General features: G+C 39.1%; 1 protein-coding gene across 1 annotated transcript in view; it reads left to right on the forward strand.

Annotated features, from left to right (window-relative positions):
* Window positions 1-1,389: 1,389 nt before the first annotated feature.
* Window positions 1,390-22,654, forward strand: part of LOC130438458 (GPI ethanolamine phosphate transferase 2-like) — a gene marked incomplete at its 5' end in the record, with an annotated part of 31,998 nt that continues 10,733 nt past the window's right edge. The window contains 5 exon segments of the mRNA XM_056770390.1: window positions 1,390-1,559; window positions 1,561-1,608; window positions 7,084-7,368; window positions 9,684-10,057; window positions 16,177-16,368. Coding sequence (XP_056626368.1) covers window positions 1,390-1,559; window positions 1,561-1,608; window positions 7,084-7,368; window positions 9,684-10,057; window positions 16,177-16,368 — 1,069 coding nt within the window.

Genomic DNA, 22,654 nt, shown 5'->3' on the forward strand with positions numbered 1-22,654 from the left:
CCCCCCCAGGTGGTAGCCGTCCGCGGCACAGGTGCACCGCAGGCGGACGTTCCACCCGGGGGATCTCGACGCAGGTCCTTGGCTGCCTCACCATCGAGGGAAGTAAGGGAGCCGGAGCTGGTTTCACTGGAACGGTCCGTGAGTGGAGCGTTCCAAGTTTTACACAGCTCCTCATGCACCTCCGGGAAAAACATGGCACCCGGGTGGGCGCGGTTTGCACCGCGCACCGACCTCGGGAACCACGCATCCCCGGGTTAGCACGGATGACATCACTTCTGCTTCCTCCTGAACTCGGACCGCTGGGGGTGGAGTTTGGATTCGGCAGAGTCGGATGCCAGTCTCCCTCCGATGCTGCGAGCGACATCTCATCTACGTCACACATCGTTTCCGAGTGTGTGCGTGAGGATCCGGACGGTATGCCACCGCCGGTTGGGGAACGTTCAGAAGAGCGAATCGGGGTGCGATCGGCCCGTGAGCACTTGGCTGGCGGGTTTACGTTCGCAGAGTTCCCCGTATCACTAACGCTGCTAACGTGGGTGGTCATCGGGGCCGTAGCCACAGATGTCACAGCCCGGGTAGCAGACGAAATGGTGGCTGGTTCCCGTAGGAAGACAGCCACCCGTGACCGCAACTTCTGAATGACAATCTGCCCGCAGTGCAGGCAGATGTGTCAACGAACGCTGCTTCAGTGTGCTGGACGCCCAGACACCTAATGCAGCGATCGTGTCCATCCCCCTCCTCGATGAGGGTGCCGCACCCAAGAGAACAGCGGGACATGCCGCGCTGGAGAATGCTCAGTCAGTCCTGAAAAGGACTTTTAGAAAAAATCTCTAACACCTCCGGAACCGCCGAGGACGCCCAGGGGAAGGTCGCTGCAGGAAGGGACGATCCGCTGTAACACGTCGTAGCACCAGCGTGTAGTTGTAGAGGATTGAATCCTGAGTTGTACTCATGAGCGATGGCTCTGAAGAACAAAAGGTAAGTGAATGCTGCACGCCGGCCTCCTTTTATACCGGATTTCCGGGGGCGGAGCCCGGCATGCAAATTGCATTCGCCAAATTTCATTGGCCTTTTTCTATAGTAGTCAGAGTTGATTGGTTCTCAAGGGCGAACCCCATCTGTCGTTCTCGACACAACGTCGAGAGACCGACAGAAAGGGAAACATGGTTACTGTAGTAAAACCATTGTGACCATAAATTACCCTGGTTTTGAAAAACATGTTTTTTCGTAAAGTTATCAATGCACCAAAAACACATATAGTTTCTACACTTTTACCACTCAAAAATATTTGTTAGGGCTAATGTGAAGCCGTCCTCATGACACACACCGCCTCCCTACTGAAAACCATGAAATATTGAATATTTGTGTTTTGACTCTTTCCTCTCACAGAAGACGGTTACGAGCTGTTTCGTGTGGCGGAGAAGTCTCACGGCAGCTGGATGAAGCTCTACATGGACGGAAACACCTCAGAGGTTCTGGGTAACATGGGCAAGAAGGTTCTCAAACAGTATCTGGAGGCTCTGAAGGCCATGAGTTCAGCCCTCAGCAAACAACTGGGCAAAATATGACATGTACTCCATGATCATGGGCATGATACTCGTTCTACAGGTGAGACACACACGCGCACACAAACAAGCATACGCACACACACACATCTACACACGCACACAAACAAACCTACGCACACACACACATGCATACACACACACGCACACAAACAAGCATATGCACAAGCACACGCATACACACACTCACACACATACGCATGCACAAATGCACATGCGCAAACACGCGCACATACACATGCACAAACGAACATACACTCACACACACAAACGCACACATGCACAAACACGCACACACACAAACGCACACATACACACACGCACGCACACACATACGCATGCACAAACACAAGTGCACACACACACATGTACGCACACACATGCACAAACACACATACGCTCACAAACGCACACACACATGCACAAAGACGCACACACACACATGCAGAAAGGCGCACACAGACGCACACTCGCACACATAAACGCAAATACGCACCCAAATACTCATATTACATACACAGATTTACTAAAACACATTTAGGCATGCTCTATCAGTTAAGATACTTTTACAATCAGTTTATATATGAACCTTTATAATATTTGTTCTGATGAACACATATGAGTTAATGCTTCAATTACAGTCTAGTTGTGTGTGTGTGTGTTAATTGAAATGAGAGGGTCTGTTCTGACTGAGGTCTGTATTTTGTTCTGTATACTCGACTGGTTCAGTAATGAGGAGACGTGATGTGAGTTCAGAGGTCTTGTGTGTGTGTGTGAAGGACTCCAGTCTCTCTGCCAGCTCATTATAAGTTTAATTAGTCTCTCTCCTCCCTCACATTCACAATCAAGATCCCGCCAGTCCTCGCGGCACTCATCGCATCAGACTCCGTGCCGGTCGGAGAGACTTGGCTCTGCACAATTCCCTCCAGCTCCTTGAAACCTGTTTTAACATTTCCTCTTTCGTAACTGTGTCATGTGTTATAGCATTTATTATATATCCACTTCTAATATGAGGTCAGGTGTCGTAGTGTCTCTTACTATAGAAAGAGCTGCTTCTGGTCCTTCAAACAGCAGAGTTGATTCAAAAATATATGTACATACTTGCTTGAATCATATTGAATGATTGATCACAAAATACAAATAACAAGCGTGTTTATTTAGTCCTCTCTGAGGAACGAACGAGCAAATGAACGGCTCAATATCATCTGACCTCAGACTTTATGACATTCTCATGTTCCTCATCCCAGTGGACTCTGTCTTTTAGATCTTATATGGCTGGATTGAGTATTGATTGACTGCAGTGCTTCCATTAGAGATTGCACTTACTATAACTATACAACTGTTGGACTGTGGTGGGACGGGACTCACATGCACATAGAATATCAGTCAAGGTTATCTCATCCATCCCTCCGTCACACCTGGGATGTACAGTGTGATCAAGTGTTTCCTCTCCTAAAAAAAGAAAAAGAAAAATGAAAGTTGATCATCGTGCTGGTCCAAACTTATCCAAGTTATTTTCCAGTAACGTTGTGCTGCATCTCACATCTCATTCTGGCTCATGTACACCACCGGTCATAGGTTTTCAGACACTTGAGTGAGATTTTTCTTGCTATTTTAAAACAATTTAATCTGAAAGTGTACGCCTAAATATACAAATTTAGTTTAGTAGACAAAAATATAATGTTGCAATCAATCGTTAGTTTTTTAACACTGGGTTCACACCAAACACAAATGAGGCGTTTTGCGCTAGTAAATTAAATACAAAGTCAATGCAAAGACGCGTACTGACGCAAACTCGCGGCAGGAAGTGCGAATGATGTGAATCGGATGGCGCAAAAGCCATGAACGTGTTTCAGTCTCGTCTTCATTGAAGGTTGAAAATACCTGTCAGATCGTGTCACAAACTTTTCTCGCAAGTCAAAATAAGTGTGCAATGCGATTGTTCGCGTTTGGTGTGAACCCAGAATAACATTTTATTTAATAAAAAAATTTTTTTTTTTAAATGGATGACTTTGAATTAGGGAGAAAGAGAATAGATGGTAACTCAGTGAGACCTTGAGAAGCTGCTTCAGAGAATGACAAGACAATAATTTCTGCAAATAAATAATAAGTATATTTATAGTGATGATGTTTGACGAGTGTTGCTTTTCAAATGAATGTAATAAGCGACTCAATCTTGTAGTAATTTGATCAAACAGCCCTAGTTCACGCTAGAGCTGTGCACAAAACATCGAATTGATTTCAGAATCCATTTAGATGTGTATAATTAGAGTGAATCGCGATATATATCGCACAGCCCTAGTCAAAAGGTGATTACACCGAACATGATCAAATATTTCACAATTGATTTTATTTTTATAGTTACAACATAATTCCCATAGTTCCCTTTGTTTTATTTCATAATTTGATCAGTTCATATTTATTCTAAAATATGGACAAAATATAAACATGTAAGAGAGTAAGTGTCGCATTTTAATAAAAATACGAACGCTCTTGAAACGCTCTTCCTACCTGAAGATGCTGTGCGTTTGCTTTTATCAGTGTATCAAATGAAGTGTTGCTGTTTGATTTTTGCATAGTGCTTTTTCTCTTGAGGTGAACTGCATGAAAGAACATCATTTAGACTCCGTCGGCTGTTCTGATTCTGTGTGTCCCCTGAGCGATGACTCCAAATTATTAACACTACACACTCTCCTGAACGTCTCACAGGAGTCACATACCTGAGGATTTTCTCTCTGTTGAAATGTTTTGCTGTATAGGAGGAAAAAACAGACCATACAGCCTTGGGTCTGACATTAAAATATGAAGCTGTGTTTTATTGCAACACATTTTGCTTTAATTTTGTCGTGTATTTTAGATTGAAACAGATTATTGTATGTCAGTACCTAGTTGTTTTACTATTATTGAGAATTCATTGGATTGTGTTTACAGTAGAATACAGGAGACAGAATGAGAGTTCAGAAGAACCTTTTTGGTCTATATAGTTCCTTAAAGAACCTTTAACATCCCAAGAACCTTGTTGCATCACAGAAGGTTCTTTTGGTTTTGGATTATAAAAAGATAATAGATGGTTCTTTAAATAACCTTTGACTGAATGGTTCTCCGTGGAACCAGAAACGGTTCTTCTACGGCATCGCTGTGTCGAACCTTTTACACATTTTTTTGGACTCGTTTGAAGGTCTTTCTGTGCTTCCGAAATCGCCTACTTCCATACTGTATGCATGTAGAAAAAGAGTCATGAGGAGCATGATGAAACCTCACTACACTCTTAAAAAGAGGTGCTCCAGAAGGTTCTTCGATGCCATAGAAGAACTTTTTGGTTCCATATAGAACCTTTAAAATCTGAACAATCTTTCGGTTTCACAAAAGTTTCTTTATGGTGGAAAAGAATCTTCAGATTAGAAAGAAATGGTTCTTCAAATAACTTTTGACAGAATGTTTCTCCGTGGACCAGAAATGGTTATTCTACAGTTTCGCTGTGATTCACAAAAGGTTCTTTATGGCTGAAAAAGGTTCTTTAGATTATAAAAACGTAAGAAAGAGATGGTTCTTTAAAGAACCTTTGACTAAATGTCTTCTATGGGATCGCTGTGAAAAACATTTTAAGTACCTTACTTTTTTAGAGTAAAGGCACAAAACAGTAGGCGAGAAATACCTGGATGGTCAAATGCTTCCGCCGAGATATGTGACTGTGCATCAGATGGACGCTTCTCTATCCCATGATGCAACTGGAGGTGAGCAACGGTCAAAACTTCAAAATGTAAAAAACTTCAAAGCGGGGGTCCGTTTTACATAGAGAGAAAGATTAATGAATTAGAGGTTAATGGATTTCTTGTGAACAGGGATGTAATGATTCACTCCGCTCACGATGCGATTCACGATACAATTCGTTCACGGTTTATTTTTACAAAATGAGTTGAGACAAATTAGAAACGAACAACTGCCCTTTTATTATTTCTCAAATGCTGCACATTTCTTGGTAAAACTAAAATATATTTTGTGTCAAATAACAAAACTAAACTGCAATTTTAAAACAAATTCCAAATCAAATGAAAAATTAATAATACAAAAGTATCTTTAATAAATAAACAAACTACAATTTAGGAAACATCAGCATATGCGTTTATTCCAAGTGAGCAGTGAACACACTGGTCCCTGCTGTTCAAAACAGGTATTGCGATTCAAATAACATCTCGACCGGCTTAAATCGTCACATATTATAATCCATTTTCAATCGGCTCACGGTCAATAGTTACATCCCTACTCGTGAATGAATTATGGTTGACTTTGTACTGACACCTAGGTACAGGTTGATGTTGATACGTCATAGTTCAAAGAGCATACGGGTCACAGAACATGGTGGATACAGTACGTCAGAAATCTATTCATACAACCCCCACACATACTATATTATGTACTGTTTTAATGATCGATAGGTGGACACTTCATTTAAATCAGTACCTACTGTCATACTGTGCGATTTCAGACGCATTGTTTGTTTCAGTATCGACTGGTTTTGCTTCATTTTGCTTCAATTTATATGAACCTGTAAAATATACCTGCAAACAGAAAAAGAGTTAAAAACTAATTCTCTTGAGAAGACTGCTGGGGATATTTCAGAGAGTGTGTTATGAAAAACGCTAGAATCTTTTGAAATCAACAAGACTTTATATAGGAAGGAAGATATTAATGAAGATTTAATGAAGGAATCTGGTGGTGTTGTAAGAGAGTCTGTAACTGTCCGTATTGATTTAATCCTGCTGTTTTATCCAGCAAAAAACAGTCCCATTTTGGCCAAGCAGCAGGCGGCACAACGAGTAACAGTTTTGAAAAATGTCAAAATAAATGTGAGCAACAAACACCACCACATTCACAGATAGCCCTACCTGCACCAGATTTCACCAAGAAACAAGATGGCGGAGAAACAGCTGATCATTTTCAGCAGACTTTCTCAGAAGGATATTTGGAATGGAAAGGTTTAAAAAGAGAAAATCAAGAGTTATGTTCTCTGATGGGGAATAATCCGTATACACATTAAATCTCATAAAGGTTTTATCACAGATGATCTGCATTCTTCACTCTGTTAAATATATAAACTGGACTGTTTCGGACTCCCAAGCTCAAGTTCTAATGGTAAAGTTTCTAACAGGAAGTTACGTTTTTCATGTGACTCTTCAAACTGTGGCTCAAGCGTAGCATCCTGTGGAGAAATGTCCATTAAGGAACACACGAGTGTGTGAAGCGGACGGGGACCGGATGAGAGTTTCAAAGCCGGCGTTTGACGGTCGGTGTATTGAGTCAGAGACCCTTTTAAATCTCCATCTTTTATAGCGGGAGGTATCGAGAATTTGCTTCATGACAAATCCAGGGTTTTGTGTGAAGAAGCATTATTTGTAGCCCATCTTTTCCAGGACATAAGATCCTCATGAAACAGATGTACGTGATTTTATTAGCCGGTGTAAACACACACCGGTTTAAAGACGGTGGTTTTGAAAGCTCTTCTTTTAAATCTCTTCAGGTTCTGATCTTACTGCTGTTGGCTATGCCGGAGGCGTTGAGCAGAGAAGCGGTGGTGGACATCCCGTTGGCGGCGTCTTTGTTCTCGCTGCCCTTCTACCTGCTGTGTCTGCTGGGCTCCGCCCTGCATGTGCTCATCTGCACCTCTGCCGGTGGTCTCTGCTACCTCTGCAGTCTCCCCTGGGTCCTAGTGTTCACCCTCATCATCCTCGCCTCCGCCCTGATGTGTGCTCTGGTTGCAATGGCGGCAAGGAGGATGCCCACCAGCACTAAGACCCCCACTAAGGTAAGAGGATCTTGTGGTGTCACGCTTCGCTTCTGAAACCCTTCAAAGTTTTTTCTTCAAACAGCAGAGGAGCTCTTTTGAATTGGGTCTTGATTGAGCTCTTGTCCTGTTCTGGTTCAGCGTAAACATCATTACACTCTTAAGCTAATGTTCACTGTAAGTTAAGCTTCAGGATGACATGCGGTTGATCAGATTCCAGCTGGGCTTGAAACACCATTTGCCCTATATAATGTTTATTATTTTTCCTGCTGCATGTTTACAGTCCTGTGATTTCCATGATGTGGAAACAGGGAAGGAATAGCGAAGGCGCCTTTAAATCTGTCATCTGCTTGTTTTGCCTGAATGTGAATGAGCTGCACAGTTTAACTATTACTACACACGTGTGACGCTCGCTCGTGCATTTGTCTGCGTCTCTGTATGAGGACATGAACATATGAACTCCATCTCCAGAGCTGATATGAGAGTTTATTTGCATGTGTGCGTGCGTCTGTGCTTGTGTATGTGTGTTTGTGCATGTGTTTGAGTATGTTTTGAGTTTGTGTGTGTTTGAGTGTGTGTGTGTGTGCGTGCATATGTTTGTGTGTGTGTTTGTGCTTGTGTATATGTGCGTGTGTGTGTGTCTGTGTGTGTCATCTTCAGCATCAGTCACTCTCTGTTTAATGACTCGTGTGACATACACAGAATATGATTTTTGGCAATTATTCAGTTTTCAGTGTCTTCAGGTGTTCAGCTTGACAATCATTTCTGTCATTTAATCATTCTGATATTGTGATTGTAAAATGACCTTAAACACCGGCGCTTCAACAGAAAAGGTAAATGACATGTTGATTTTACCGATGTGGACTTTATTATTTCTGTTGCTGAAGTGAATTGTGACATTCATCTGTCTCTCCATCACACATTACTTTCATAGATAAAGTCAGTGCTGACCTCCTGATCATCAGAACAGAAGACAAGAGAGAATTAAACTAGAGATGCCAATGGCAACATTAGTCTTATTTGGTTATAAAGAGCTCATGAATGGAGAGGAGGAGGATGTTTATTATTAAATAACTTATGAGCATCTGTGTTTACACATCAGCACCAGTGTTTGATCACTATAAGTGTGTCTGGATGAGCAACGATGTCAGTTACACATGTGCGTGTCAGATAGCCAATCAGATTGGACTTTTTAGCTTTTGGCGTTAACCAATAGCTGTTCAGCCGTGGTTTAGATTGTTTACAGTCTTTATCCCAAATCACAGCAATGACTTCATGAAGAATGCGTTAAATAATGTAAAGTGCAGAATTTGACGTTTCATGAAACTTGTTCTCTGTGTTTCTGCATTATCATATAGATTAGTAAGCGTCCTGATCTCGCTTCTGTAATGATGAAACCATCAGAGATCTCGGCACAATAAACTCTCAGCACACAACTGCAGGACTTTTGTGTGAAGCTCTTGTGCTTTCAGAGATTCCCCAGAGAGAAGGTAAAGGATGAGAAGAGAGATTTTATTTCATGTCAGACCGTGTTTGTATGCGGCAGACTTCAATTCAGGTGTTGCCCACGGTGATGAATGGCTAACTGTTGGTTGCCGCGGCGAGGCCTTGTCACACTAGAGAGATGTGACCGATTCCAGTGGTAACACGCATCACGGCTGCACAAAGTCAGATCCATCATGACCAAACACACACACACATACCAAACACAACGATCAATAAGCATGACATTATTAAACCAGACTCTGACTGTGTATGTGTGTTTGAGTTTGTGTGTGTTTGAGTTTGTGTGCGTACGTGTGTGTGTTTCAGTGTGTTTGTGTGCGTGTGTTTTCGAGTTTGTTTGTGTATGAGTGTGATTGTCTATGTGTGTGTGTGCATGTTCATGTGTTTGAGGTGGTGTGAGCGCTTGTGTGTGTGTGCTTGAGTGTGTGTGTGTGTGCTTGCGTGTGTGTGTTTTAGTTTGTGTGTGTGTGTGTTACTTAGTTGTCATCACTTTTCTTCTGAGTTGTTACTGCTGTGCTCTCAGCTGTCCTGTACTTACACACAGTGGGAGTCAAAGTTTGTGTGTGTAGTTGTTTGACAGTGTGTTGGACACAGGTCAGTGTGGGGTCACAGAGGGTCTGGTGTTTCTCTTGTTTGTTATTCTTCCCTGTGCTCCACCTCTCACATCTCTTCATCATCTGACCGTCACAGTGTTTATTGATTTGTGTTTGTATTTGACCGCAGTGTTGTGTTGTGCTTCATGACCTCATCGAGCTGACAAACCAAACACCAGTTTAAAGTCAAATCTTTTGTGTTCTTCTGTGTCTTCCGTCTCTGTGTGTGTCTGTCAGGGTTCTGGTTGGACTCTCTCAGAGCTGGACGTTGTGTTGTTGGTCGGGACAGTGGGTCACACGCTCAGTTTGGCCTCCAGCAGCTTCATCGAGGAGGAACATCAGACCTGGTTCTTTCTGCTCAACACGTTGTGTCTGGCCGTCTTCCAGGACGTCTGCAGGAAGTACTTCAGAGAACAGGAGGAGGGTGGAGAGGAAGAGTCTTTCTCCTCTTTCTCTCCGGCGGTGGAGCTGGGGATGAGCGCAGGGTCAGAGAAGTGGTTGGCTCTGGCGACCCCGCTGCTGACCCTGACCTGCTGTCGTCTGCTGAGGTCACTCAATCACACTGGGGTGCAGTGGGCACACCTGCCTGACTTTGGACACTGGCTCAACAGGTGAGAGAACAACAGCTCTGGGTTTCTCTGGGGTCACAGATTACACGCACTTCTTTCTTTCTTTCTTTCTTTCTTTCCTTCTTTCTTTCATTCCTTCTTTCTTTCTTTCATTCCTTCTTTCTTTCTTTCTTCCTCTATCTCCTTCTTTCTTTCATTCTTTCTTTCTTTCTTTCTCTTTTCCTTTCTTTCTTTCTTTCTTTCATTCTTTTTTTTCTCTTTTCCTTTTTTCTTTTTTTCTTTTTTTCTTTCATTCTTTCATTCTTTCTTTCTTTCTTTCTTTCATTCCTTCTTTCTTTCTTGCTTTCTTCCTCTATCTCCTTCTTTCTTTCATTCTTTCTTTCTTTCTTTCTTTCTCTTTTCCTTTCTTTCTTTCTTTCTTTCTTTCATTCTTTTTTTTCTCTTTTCCTTTTTTCTTTTTTTCTTTCATTCTTTCATTCTTTCTTTCTTTCTTTCTTTCATTCCTTCTTTCTTTCTTGCTTTCTTCCTCTATCTCCTTCTTTCTTTCATTCTTTCATTCTTTCTTTCTCTTTTCCTTTCTTTCTTTCTTTCTTTCATTCTTTTTTTTCTCTTTTCCTTTTTTCTTTCTTTCTTTCATTCTTTCTCTTTTCCTTTCTTTCTTTCTTTCTTTCTTTTTTCCTTTCTTTCTTTCTTTCTTTCATTCTTTTTTTTCTCTTTTCCTTTTTCCTTTCTTTCTTTCTTTCTTTCTTTTTTCCTTTCTTTCTTTCATTCTTTTTTTTCTCTTTTCCTTTTTTCTTTCTTTCTCTTTTCCTTTCTTTCTTTCTCTTTTCCTTTCTTTCTTTCTTTCTTTCATTATTTTTTTTCTCTTTTCCTTTTTTCTTTCTTTCTCTTTTCCTTTCTTTCTTTCTCTTTTCCTTTCTTTCTTTCTTTCTTTTTTCCTTTCTTTCTTTCTTTCTTTCTTTTTTCCTTTCTTTCTTTCTTTCTTTCTTTCTTTCTTTCTTTCTTCTTCTTTTTTTTTTTTTTTTTTTTTTTTTTTCCTTTCTTTCTTTCTTCTTTCTTCTCTTTTCCTTTCTTTCTTTCTCTTTTCCTTTTCTTTCTTTCTTTCTTTTTTTCCTTTCTTTCTTTCTTTCTTTTTTCCTTTCTTTCTTTCTTTCTTTCTTTCTCTTTCCTTTCTTTCTTTCTTTCTTTTTTTTTCCTTTCTTTCTTTTTTTTCTCTTTTTTCTTTTTTTCTTTCATTCTTTCATTCTTTCTTCTTTCTTTCATTCCTTTCTTTCTTTCTTGCTTTCTTCCTCTGTCTCTTCTTTCTTTCATTCTTTCTTTCTTTCTCTTTTCCTTTCTTTCTTTCTTTCATTCTTTTTTTTCTCTTTTCCTTTTTTCTTTCTTTCTTTCATTCTTTTTTCTTTCTTTCTTTCTTTCTTTTTCTTTCTTTCTTTTTTTTTTTTTTTTTTTTTTTTCCTTTCTTTCTTTCTTTCTTCTTCTTCTTTTTTCTCTTTTTCCTTTTTCTTTCTTTTCTTTCTTTCTTTCTTTTTTTTTCCTTTCTTTCTTTCATTCTTTTTTTCTCTTTTTCCTTTTTTCTTTCTTTCTCTTTTCCTTTCTTTCTTTCTCTTTTTTTCCTTCTTTTCTTTCTTTCTTTCTTCTCTTTTCCTTTCTTTTCTTTCTTTCATTATTTTTTTTCTCTTTCCTTTTTTTCTTTCTTTCTCTTTTCCTTTCTTTCTTTCTTTCTTTTTTTTTTTTTTTTTTTTTTTTTTTTTTTTTTTTTTTTTTTTTTTTTTTTTTTTCTTTTTTTTTTCCTTTCTTTCTTTCTTTTTTTTTCTTTCTTTTTTTTTTTTTTTTTTTTTTTCCTTTTCTTTCTTTCTTTCTTTTCTCTTTTTCCTTTTCTTTCTTTCTTTCTTTTCTTTTTTTTTTTCTTTCTTTTTCTTTCTTTCTCTTTTTCCTTTCTTTCTTTCTTTCTTTCTTTCTTTCTTTTTTTTTCTCTTTTTCCTTTTTTCTTTCTTTCTTTCATTCTTTCTCTTTTCCTTTCTTTCATTCTTTCTTTTTTCCTTTCTTTCTTTCTTTCTCTTTTCCTTTCTTTCTTTCTTTCTTTCTTTCTTTCTTCTCTTTCTGTCTTTCTATCTTTCTTTCTTTCTTTCTCTTTTCCTTTCTTTCTTCTTTCTTTCTTTCTTTTTTCTCTTTCTGTCTTTCTATCTTTCTTTCTTTCTTTCTCTTTTCCTTTCTTTCTTTCTTTCTTTCTTTTTTCCTTTCTTTCTTTCTTTCTTTCTTTCATTCATTTTTTTTCTATTTTCCTTTTTTCTTTCTTTCTATCTTTCTCTTCTCCTTTCCTTCTTTCCTTCTTTCTTTCTTTCTTTCTTTCTTTTCCAGGGTTTATATTCACATGCCTGGTGTTGTGTAGCCGTTTGAGTTAATCAAACCTCTGTTTTATAAAAAACGGAGCAGCTGCTCGGCTAAAGAACTGTAATTTCTCTCTTTGGTTAAGCATTGTTATTAGTTAGTTGGCATTGTATTAATCATTCAGGCACTTTTAAAAGTTCATTTGTCACCACAGGACTGGCGAACGGAAAAAACATTGCAGTTCATTACAAATGCTGAAACACTTAAAGAAATGGTTACAGAACCTAATATACGGCCTCCACATGCATGTAAAGTTCATCTTGTGAACGGCTGTTTGTCAACTGGCTGGATATTTGAGAAAATCTCTTGCAGTTTGTTTGATAAATATATCTCCCGGACACACATCACTTCTGTCTGATCTGTGAATCTGGACTCTCTACACACACACACCTCTCAGTGGTGTGATACTGGCAGGCAGATGGTTTGGCTGGTACCAGCACCACTCCATGCCAGAACCTGACCGGTCAGCCAATCAGATATCAGCGTGATGTCACACAGAAACACTCAAGAGTGACGGAGTGATGGTGAAACTCCCAGAATTCTCTTTCCTCTGCATAACTAATTTTATTTCACAAGCAAAAACTGGGTTTAATGTCAGGATGTTGAATTATTCAGATGCACTTGAACTAAACTTTCTCTCAAGTGCGGCCCCCACATGTCAAACTCACCCTCTGATTTCAGGGTTTTGTTTCGCCTGATTGTTGAATAATTTTCTGATTGAGTGACATGAAATGTGTTAAACGGTGGTGGTGTTCGCGACAGGGCAAGAACTTTGGTAGCTTTTCATTTTTTACATTTGTTCAGTAAATCCTTGTGTAATGTTAGTGAAGGATGTCGTCAGATGGGCGCGCTGAGCTGCTTAAATGGGGCGTTTGGTGTCTGAAGTGTGTATTGAGACGTCTTACACAAAGCACACATTTAGACGGGGCTTGCGGTGCTTTATATTGAAGTTTCTTCTCTAATGATATCAGAGATCAATAGCTTCCATCTCTAAAGAGAATCACCTGTAGCACACGTCTAAAAAGCCTTCAGTACACACGAGACGTTTTCTCTGTCAGGATGCCATACTCTTATTGGAAGGACATCTTCAGTTTAACGTCTCATCCAAAGGAAGCTTTTTGTATTTTTTGTATCCATATTAGTATTAGTAATTTTTCTAGTATTATTCTTCATGTGTCAACTTGAGCTTGTTTTAATCCAATCTGTGATTGTCTTGGATTGATGTTCTGATGTTTATATATTTATATGTGTGTTTGTTTGTTCTTGTGTTTCTTGTGCTCGATCAGAATAACATATCGATTTAGCTTTGATTCCTCTTGCTTTTGTTTTTATCCAGAAGCTTTCATCTTTAAGTTCCTGTTGGATCTGTGTTTGTGTGTACGGCTCACATCATTGTTATGGTTTGCAGTGATTAATATTTCATCGCTCGGATGCGAGAGATCCTTAGGGAGACGATGTCTCAGAAAGAAATATTTTCCTTCCAAGCAGACCTGTTATAAAAGAAAATCGTGCACAGCTTTAATCGAGCATCATTTTTCTGGGGATATTTTGGCTGAGGACTTATTTATTTACTAATGTTATTCAAAGTGTGTATGAATGAAATAGCAACGGAAGTCAATGGGGTTCTTCCAATGAAGCTTCTTTTGCGTTCTGCAGAAAAGTCATGAGGATGAAGAGATGTTAAGAAATGAAAGGATTGTCATTTTTCATCTTAAGAAAAACACCTTTTGATATGCTCCAAATGAATTTAATGATGTCTTGTAATTACGTCTGATTCATACAAAAGTGACACATTATCTCCGTCTTATACAAGAGTTTAATAGACAAACTTCATGAAGCATCAGCTGAACTTTGGACCTGCGAGCGATTTCACAAATAAAGTCATTTGCTCCTGTTTCACACGGGTTCTGGCTTCGTCGGATTGACAGGTGTGTTATCACCCTGCGTTGACCCGCTTCGCTATTATCTGCCTTTACTCCGACACAACACACCGTTCTCATTTCTCTGCCAGTTAAATTGGATGAGCGTTGTGTGGTGTTCACTTAGAAACCGGTGTCCGTTGAGTAAACATTCGCTGTCATAAATGAGCCGTGTTGTGTTGTCTACACAATACTGTCCTTTAGACGGAGAACATTACCCAGAATCCTCCTCTTCTTCTTCTTTTGTAACCTCAGATGTTGTCTATGTAAGCAGGTCGCGTTTGGAGATGAAGCAGTATTTTCCTCACACATCCGTGACGATCGTTCGTGCCCTCACGCTCAACACCGACCTGCTGAAACACACATTTATGCACGCGTGTGTGTTGAACGCATTAGTATTCTTCTGCATGTGTCTGGAAGCAGATAGATGGAGCGCACGCAGACGCTCAGGGTCACCGGCAATGGGATGAAAATTCTCTCTTCTGCGTCTTTTCTCCTTTACTTCCATGCAGTCGTGCCCTCTCGTCTTCATTCTTTCTCTCCATCTCACTCTCGGTCTGTCTGTCTATCTATCACTAGCTGTCTTACTAACATAGGGAGCTGCCAATCAAGGCATCGTTTTGATGCATTAACAGAGTTTAAAACCCATAGCGACCTTTTCTTTCAATGATAGTTAATACACGTTTCCTTTTTAAGTTCGGCTTGTATTTTTTAGCCACGTTTCTCAGAATCTCTCCTCATTAATGTTGCCTGTTTTAGATGCACGTGGAGCAGGACCAATGAGATTTCAGTGGGGGCGGTGCTAAACACATTGTCTTGTAGCAATGAAGTTTCATCATTAACAAGGATTTATCCTTTCTAAAAACATACAAAATAACACTTGATTTCAAAATGTATTCGCCTAATGCAGTTTCACGCAAAGCATGCTGGGAGCTGAAAATCATTCTAAACAAATCGTCTGGAATTAACCTGGTTTGTATGAAGTTGAACTTTCTCAAAAGTAGGAGGTTAGTTTGTTAGTTACAGGAACTCCAAATATTTAAATATTTAAGTTAGTACAATGGTTTATATAAAATTAAGTTTACACTACTTTATCTATTTAAGTACTTTCAACATTGAGGTTTATAGTGTACAGTACGCCTGTCTGATACACTGCACCTGACTCTTATGCATTTTATAGTGAAATAGTGAAATAAAAAACACAAATTAAGACAGTGATTTAAGATGTGTGTTTATTCAAATATATTAGTATGTGTGCCAGTGTCTTTAACGTGCAAATGTTCATTGTAAACTGTGAATTTTGTGCATGAATTTTATGTTAAACGAATAGTTCACCCAAAAAATGAAAATTCAGTCATCAGTTACTCACCCTGGGGTTGTTTCAAATCTGTTGTTCTGATGAAGACAGAGAAAGATATTTGTAAAAATGTTAGCAATTTTCAGTTCTGTGACATCATCCACTGCCATAGTAGGATGAACATATGTTTTTATTTTCTTCTGTTGAACACAAAATGAGATATTTTGAAGAAACACCACATTTGACCATTTTATTTTTCCAACTACAGTAATCAATAATGTTACAGAAGTGAAAATGACTAACATTCTTCCAAATATCTGGAGGGTGAGTGAATGATGACAGAATTTTCATTTTTGGGTGGACTATCCCTTTAATATGTCAAATCATGTGTTAAAGTCTAATAATCCAGAGGAAAGGACAGAAGCCGTTCTTGAAGTAAAATAAACCTGCGCTTGTGTGTTTTAATCTCAGATCAGACGCTATTTGTCTTCATGCTGTTTTCTATTCAGTGTGTGTGTGTGTAAAGGTGAAGTGTTGTTGTTTATTTTGTGTTTCAGTGGAGATCACAAGATGTTTCTGTCGTTGCTGGCGGCTCTCTCTCTCGCTCTCATCTTCCTCCTCATCCAGAGGCATTGCTCGCTGGTGTCTAAGATCGCCCTGGCGCTCGGCCTTCTCGGCGTCTACAGCTACCGCGCCGCCGTCGGAAACGTCCTGTTCCCATGGCAACACAGCAGCCGTGCCGTCTCCAAGTAAGTTTGATGATATTTAAATATCTTTTTGACATTCCTTGAATGTCAGATGGCGAATAAATAATCTCTCCTCATTATCGCTGTTTTGCAATTGTCAGAAGTTACTTGCGTCCACTATAGCGGATCTCATCAGATTTGTGAGTCAGACTCGAGGTTGAATGCTGGGATGGGGAGTTTTTAACAGGAGGGCGTCGAGAGGAATCGGCGATGACACGACCGTGAAGAGCGGACGCGGCGTTTAGCGTGGAGACAGAGATGATTAAACCTGTTATTAGCTGAAGCCGGCGCTGAAGTCACAGAAAAAAACTATAGATGCCTTGAAGGTCTGTTCACAGCAACTACCGGAAAAAGATAAAGTTTTAAAAACTGTTTTAAGTGTAAGAGAATAGCAAAGTTCACACCACAACTGTAACAATAAAGATACAGTTTTATTCAGCTGATGAATGATGAAACATCGATAGAAAGCTTTAAGAAAAATGAGCAAATGAGCACATCCCAAATGTCCCTGGAAAAAATGTACTTTAAATATAAAAAGTCTCTTATAATTTAAACAGTTTATGCCATCTCAGATGTTTATGTTTTTTTTTTCATTTAAAGCTTATTTTCATTTTTGTGCTTATTCAGCAAAATTACAAAAAAACCTAAATTCCAAGATGGCAATATGTTGATAATCTCATTGTTTCTCGTGGCTTGTTGTCAAATTCTAACATGCAAAACTCACTAAGATTTGAAGTTAGAGGCTCACATCCAGAATATACGTTTTTCACGGGAAATATGTTGATGTATTGTGCATATTAATGTTGTATTTATGAACACATACACATTAATACATATATTTAAGAAAATGTACAATATAACAATTAATAAATGTTGATATACAGTTGAAAATTATTGGTAAATATAAATAAAGATATTTAAATTAAAAAAAGAAATCCTACATAAAAGTATGTGTATGTGTTTATGTTTATAAATAAATAAATAATATGCACAGTACCCAGACATGTTATGTGGACACAAATTTTGATTTTGGATGCAATTAATCACGATTAATTTTTTGACAGCCCTGCATTAAAGTATTATATTAATCACATCCTCATACGTCATTTTAAAATGGATAGTCAATACAGGAAGGAAGTGCATTTTCAGACTTTAACCAAAGATTATGAGGGCACAGCAGCTTTAAAAAGAGAACACCACATTGATCAACTAATAACTATAGACTGTGCAATATTTCTGAATAGACTGAAAAATAGGCATTGTCATTTCATTTCAGTGGGACTTTAAATAGTGCAAAGAAAAGTTCATGTTTAAACAACACAATACTGATGGTTTGACATGTATTTTAAGATCAGTTTAAAATGATGGAATAAGATTTTTATATGTCTTTGCGTACGCTCAGTCTTCCGCATTGCTGTTGGGGGACTTTGTCACTCCTGAGGTTTATTTCTGCAGAAATTCAACAGACACAGGGCTGATATGAACAAAATACACGCAGAACTGACAACTGAAGGCAAAACTTGAGAGCTCTCCTAATTTTTTCTATGGCTCTACATCTGAGATGACATGAGAGCCAGTAAATTATGAGAGAAGTTTTATTTTGGGCTGAACTATTCTTTTGAGTAGGTACACACACACACTTGCAGCTCACTCGTGTGCGTCGCTGGCCTCATCCCCTTGACATTTTCTCTCACCTAATTAAATCTTTGACCTCCTGCCCTTCATGTAGCATCACAGGCTGTGTTCCATTACACACTCTCCACATGACAGAGAGAGGGAGAGAGAGAGAGAGAGAGAGGGAGAGAGAGAGAGTGCGCGGGCGTTAGGGTGAAGTAATTGGCATTGCCACCCTGTGCCACAGGAGTCTCTCTCACACTCATTAATCACTACAAGACATTGTTTATGTTGCCCTGGCAACCTCTGACTCACCTCTTAAGTGGACGTCCGATGACTTCCGCCCCTCTCATTTGTCTCTCACGCTGGTTTTCGCCTGCAGTCATTCTCTCCGACTCAACCGTTTGCTCTCTGTGAGCGTTATAGTTGTTGATTTGAATACAGTGAATGAAATAAGTAGACAGAACAGAACTGAAGCCGGGCAGAATCACGCCTTCATTATAGTTGAAAGGTTTGCATCTGATTTATTTGGGAGGAAATCAGAATTAATCCAGCGCATGCATGAAAGCACGAAGATGCTTAAGAAACCCAGCGCGTGATTTCTTGAAATATGCTTCTCAATAAGCAAAGGACAGGATGACGTTTCACATATCATCATATTTATGACAGCTGAGTAACCCAGGTAATTTGATAATACAAAAAAAATGAAGAGAACTTGTTGGTTTAAGTAAGCAGAACTTAATTTTTTTATTAATGTTAAATTAAAGTTGTTAGTGAGTTTTTGTAATTGTGACTCAAATACTTCGTTCATCGTTCTCTCTTATAATAAATAAGATGTATCTTTAAGTTGCCAGAACTCCATTTTCTCTTATTTTGTACATTTTTTTGTCTTTATATGCATAAATAAAATGCCCAAAATGGGCAAAAAGTTATCGTGTAACTTAACAAATACGTTAGGGACATAAATTTGTATTTATTTTTTGTGCATTTTGGCCTGAAAATGTTTCGCTTTGTCGTTTATGAGTTTGAGTTTATAGGGCTGTCTTGTCCTCTCCAATAGGACGGCGCTAAATGCAACACAAATATTCAAAGTTGAGAAATGTTGATTATACTGCAAATGTTTTCATCTGTGCAGTTTGTTTGAAATAACATACATATTTCTATTGTTGATAATGGTTTAATATGCAGCATGTTGTTGTTTGCTATTCTTTTTCAAAACATGTTTTTCTTCATCTTTGATGCGAGGGTTTAAATTAAACCAAATCTTACAGTCGACTGCAGAGGAGAGAACACACAAAAAGGCTCACGGGGAGACGTCAAACAATCTTCTTTAATCTGAGTTTACACTCGGGCTGTTTACGGGGTGAATGATTGTTGTCAGAGAAAATACGAGTGGAAAAGAAATAAATGTGAATTTTGGCAGAGCATCTGAAGAGGATGTGTGTAAATGAAGTGTGTGTGAGCGTCTGAATGTTCAGCTCTGATGAGCGAGAGGGGATTTTGTTGTTATGAAGCAGGTAGAATATAGGAATCCAAACACACTTCTCGAAAGAGGAGAAATAAGACATTCAACCCATGAAATAAATAACAAAAATTAAACAAAAAGAAAAAAATCGTTCTTAAGGATCCCATTTCCCGTGATCCCATTTTTCAACCTTGATTTAGTGTGTAAAGCTCCTGTTAGAGCATAAATAATATCTGCAAAATGATAAAGCTCAAAGTTCAGTGCCAAGCGAGATATTGTCTTTAACAGAATTCGCTTATCAAGGACTACAGAGAACAGCTGGATTGGACTACAGCCCTCTACTTCCCGGGTATATGATGTCACTATTAAGCGTACTTTTAATAACCTGCACCCAAAGGAATATGCCAAAAAAGGAGCGTGGCTTTCCTCAGAGAAGAGTGTTTGGTTATCAGAGATTTTAAACATTTGACTGAGCTAAGCGCTAAACTACTTTCACTTTCATCACAGTCCTACAGCTGGTAATAAAGCAATAAGCCCTGCGAAGCAGTGGGTTACAGTGCATTTTATAACAGCTAAGGGCGTTGTGGCACGACGGGAAGCGGAGTGCCTAAAACCTACTTAGCTGTTATAAAATGCAAAAGCTTATTTTACTTTCTTTTATATTTTTTGAAACCGTTATTACATATGCGTAGCAAGGTTTTATAAAATAAAGTAAATAAAATGATATTTAGTCTACGTACAGCGATCAGCCGTTATGTATCGAGGAATTTTATAACGGCTTAGAACTTGCCAATCAGAACCAAGGACCAGAACTGACCGTTTTATAATAGGAATTCAACTACACACATTCTAAGATAACCAACGGTTAGATAACAGCTTCCATGACTTTTACATCGGCTGTAAAAGCTGTTCAGTGTAATACACTGATATTGTGTGTGTGCGCTTACCTCTTAAACACTTCTATGAAACGTCCTTTGAAGTCCTGCATCATATAACAGGTCTGTCGCCACTCGGTCTGGTGTCATTTCCCACCCCATAATAGGAACCAAAAATTTGCGATCTCTCACAAAGATTGACTTTGCACTAGCAGACCTCCGTTACACTTAGATTGATCCACATGTGTTTAACTGATAAAGTGAAGTTGACGCCATTGTTACTGTTTATTGCTCAAAGCCAAAGTTTATGAATACATGTGCACAGAGAGGGGGACCGACCAATCACAACTGCCTGAGAAGCGAAAGCTCGCTGATATGGTTTGGGTGGGACATCTTCACACACTCTAGCGGGGAACCAATCACGACTGACCTGGTCAGCTTTACCAATCAGAGCATTTACGGAAGGAGGGACTTTATATAGACCTGAAGAATTCCAGTCGTTTTGTGAGAAGAGAGACAGTGCTGAACAATAGACTTGAAGTATGTGAAATATAAAGCGTTTTTTTTTTTTATTAGAAACAGGAAAATACATTGTTAAACACCCAAAAACATAATCAAAGCCTCAAAAACAGGAAAAGACTGGCTCCTTTAAAGTCGGCATGAAATCTGTCAATTCTAATTGATTTACACAGTGTTGCAGTATTCATTCTAAATTAATTATCCGTGCACATCATTATTTTAAAAAATTAATTTCACTTGTAATCTTTAATTAAAAATGTTAACCTCCCCCCCTCGACTCGACCTCTCTTCACTTCTGCTCATGAGGAATGGCACTTTTATGATTGACAGATTGCAAACTGGATTGCATGTCTGGCTCCATCAATTGGCAACACCCAATTTATAACGATCCAATCAGTACTCAATAAACCAAATGAAGTCCCGCCCTACATTTTCACAGAGCGTTTTTACAATTTACCAGATTGTCCGACCTTCTCACTCACTTTATTCCTAGCAAGATCCTTTTTATTCCTGTTTGGATAAAAGTAAGATGTATTGTACAGCTCCGGGTATCCACATAAGGCGACGATGATTTTGTCCTCCATTGTTTTTTCGAATTTCTGCCTCCGCTCACTATGTCATAATCACATCACTACTCGAGGAAGCTCCTGATAGGATAACGCGGCACTAATTTTCGGCAAAATTCAGATTTTTTAACTCCCGCGTCAAAGGCTTGAACGCTCAATTCACGAATGGTGTCATTGGCGCCGCCTCAGTCGCGTGAATCGTGAAACAGGATGTCCTATCGTGTTTTTGCATTGACTTAACATGTAAATCACTTAAGCTTAACGCGTTTGGTGGGAACACAACATGAGGCGGCACGGGATTTGACGGAGGCGGACGCCTTCAAATACTCAATACAGGAAAAACCCTGGATATACATCACGATACCCAATAAAAACAATCGCTACTTATGTTTCATGCCGATTTTAAAGCTGAAATCTGTCATTTTTGCTTCTATATCGCCATCTCTGTTTAAAAATGACATTTCAGTTTACATTAAAACATATATTTAGAAAACATATTAGGTCAACTCCAGCAGAATTGTGGGCGGTGTAAATGTCTCATCTCAATCTCGTAGGGCCGTTCCACACAAAGTGAAGTTAATTCTGTTGTTTCTGAGCCTTTCACATGCAGATCAGTCGAGTCTCAGAGGCACAATAATAAAACAATCATATTAGAGAGATTAAAAACTCTCCAGCACACCTGTGTAACGAGAGACGCCCAGAAAACATCTCTGTAGTTTATTCTGGGTTCACCTGGAGGTTTTTGTTGTGTTGATGTCTCATTCAGAAACATTTATGCATAAAATGAATTTTATTTGGCACACGCTCATCTGTAAAGCATTCATTTTGAATGTGTAGTGTAAATAAGGCGGATTTTAAAATGTGTTGTTAGTTTGCGTTTCAGTCAGGTGTTGGTTTCTGTCCGAGCGGGTGAGTTTTCTGTTCAAGGGTCCGTCTGGTTTTCCCCAAAGCCTGATGGGTAACCGCGGGCACAACAAATCATCTCTACTGTAAGAGAAAGCTTCGAAATAGCAGCACATGAATAGTAAACTGAAGTTTTGTGTCTTCGGTGTATGAGTTGTGTGGGGGGTCTATGGAGAGAACCAACCACAATCTTACACAATGTTTGTTTTTATTAGAGCGAACAGTTGTAAAGCTGACGCAATACCTGGCAACCCAAACGCCTCTCTCTCTCTCTCAAACACACAAACACCTCACAGTGACACTGTGTTATTGTTATTATTATTATCTGTGTAGATTTCAGGCGCTGT

The sequence above is a fragment of the Triplophysa dalaica genome, chromosome 16 (assembly GCF_015846415.1).
Source record: "Triplophysa dalaica isolate WHDGS20190420 chromosome 16, ASM1584641v1, whole genome shotgun sequence".
Classification (NCBI taxonomy): domain Eukaryota; kingdom Metazoa; phylum Chordata; class Actinopteri; order Cypriniformes; family Nemacheilidae; genus Triplophysa; species Triplophysa dalaica.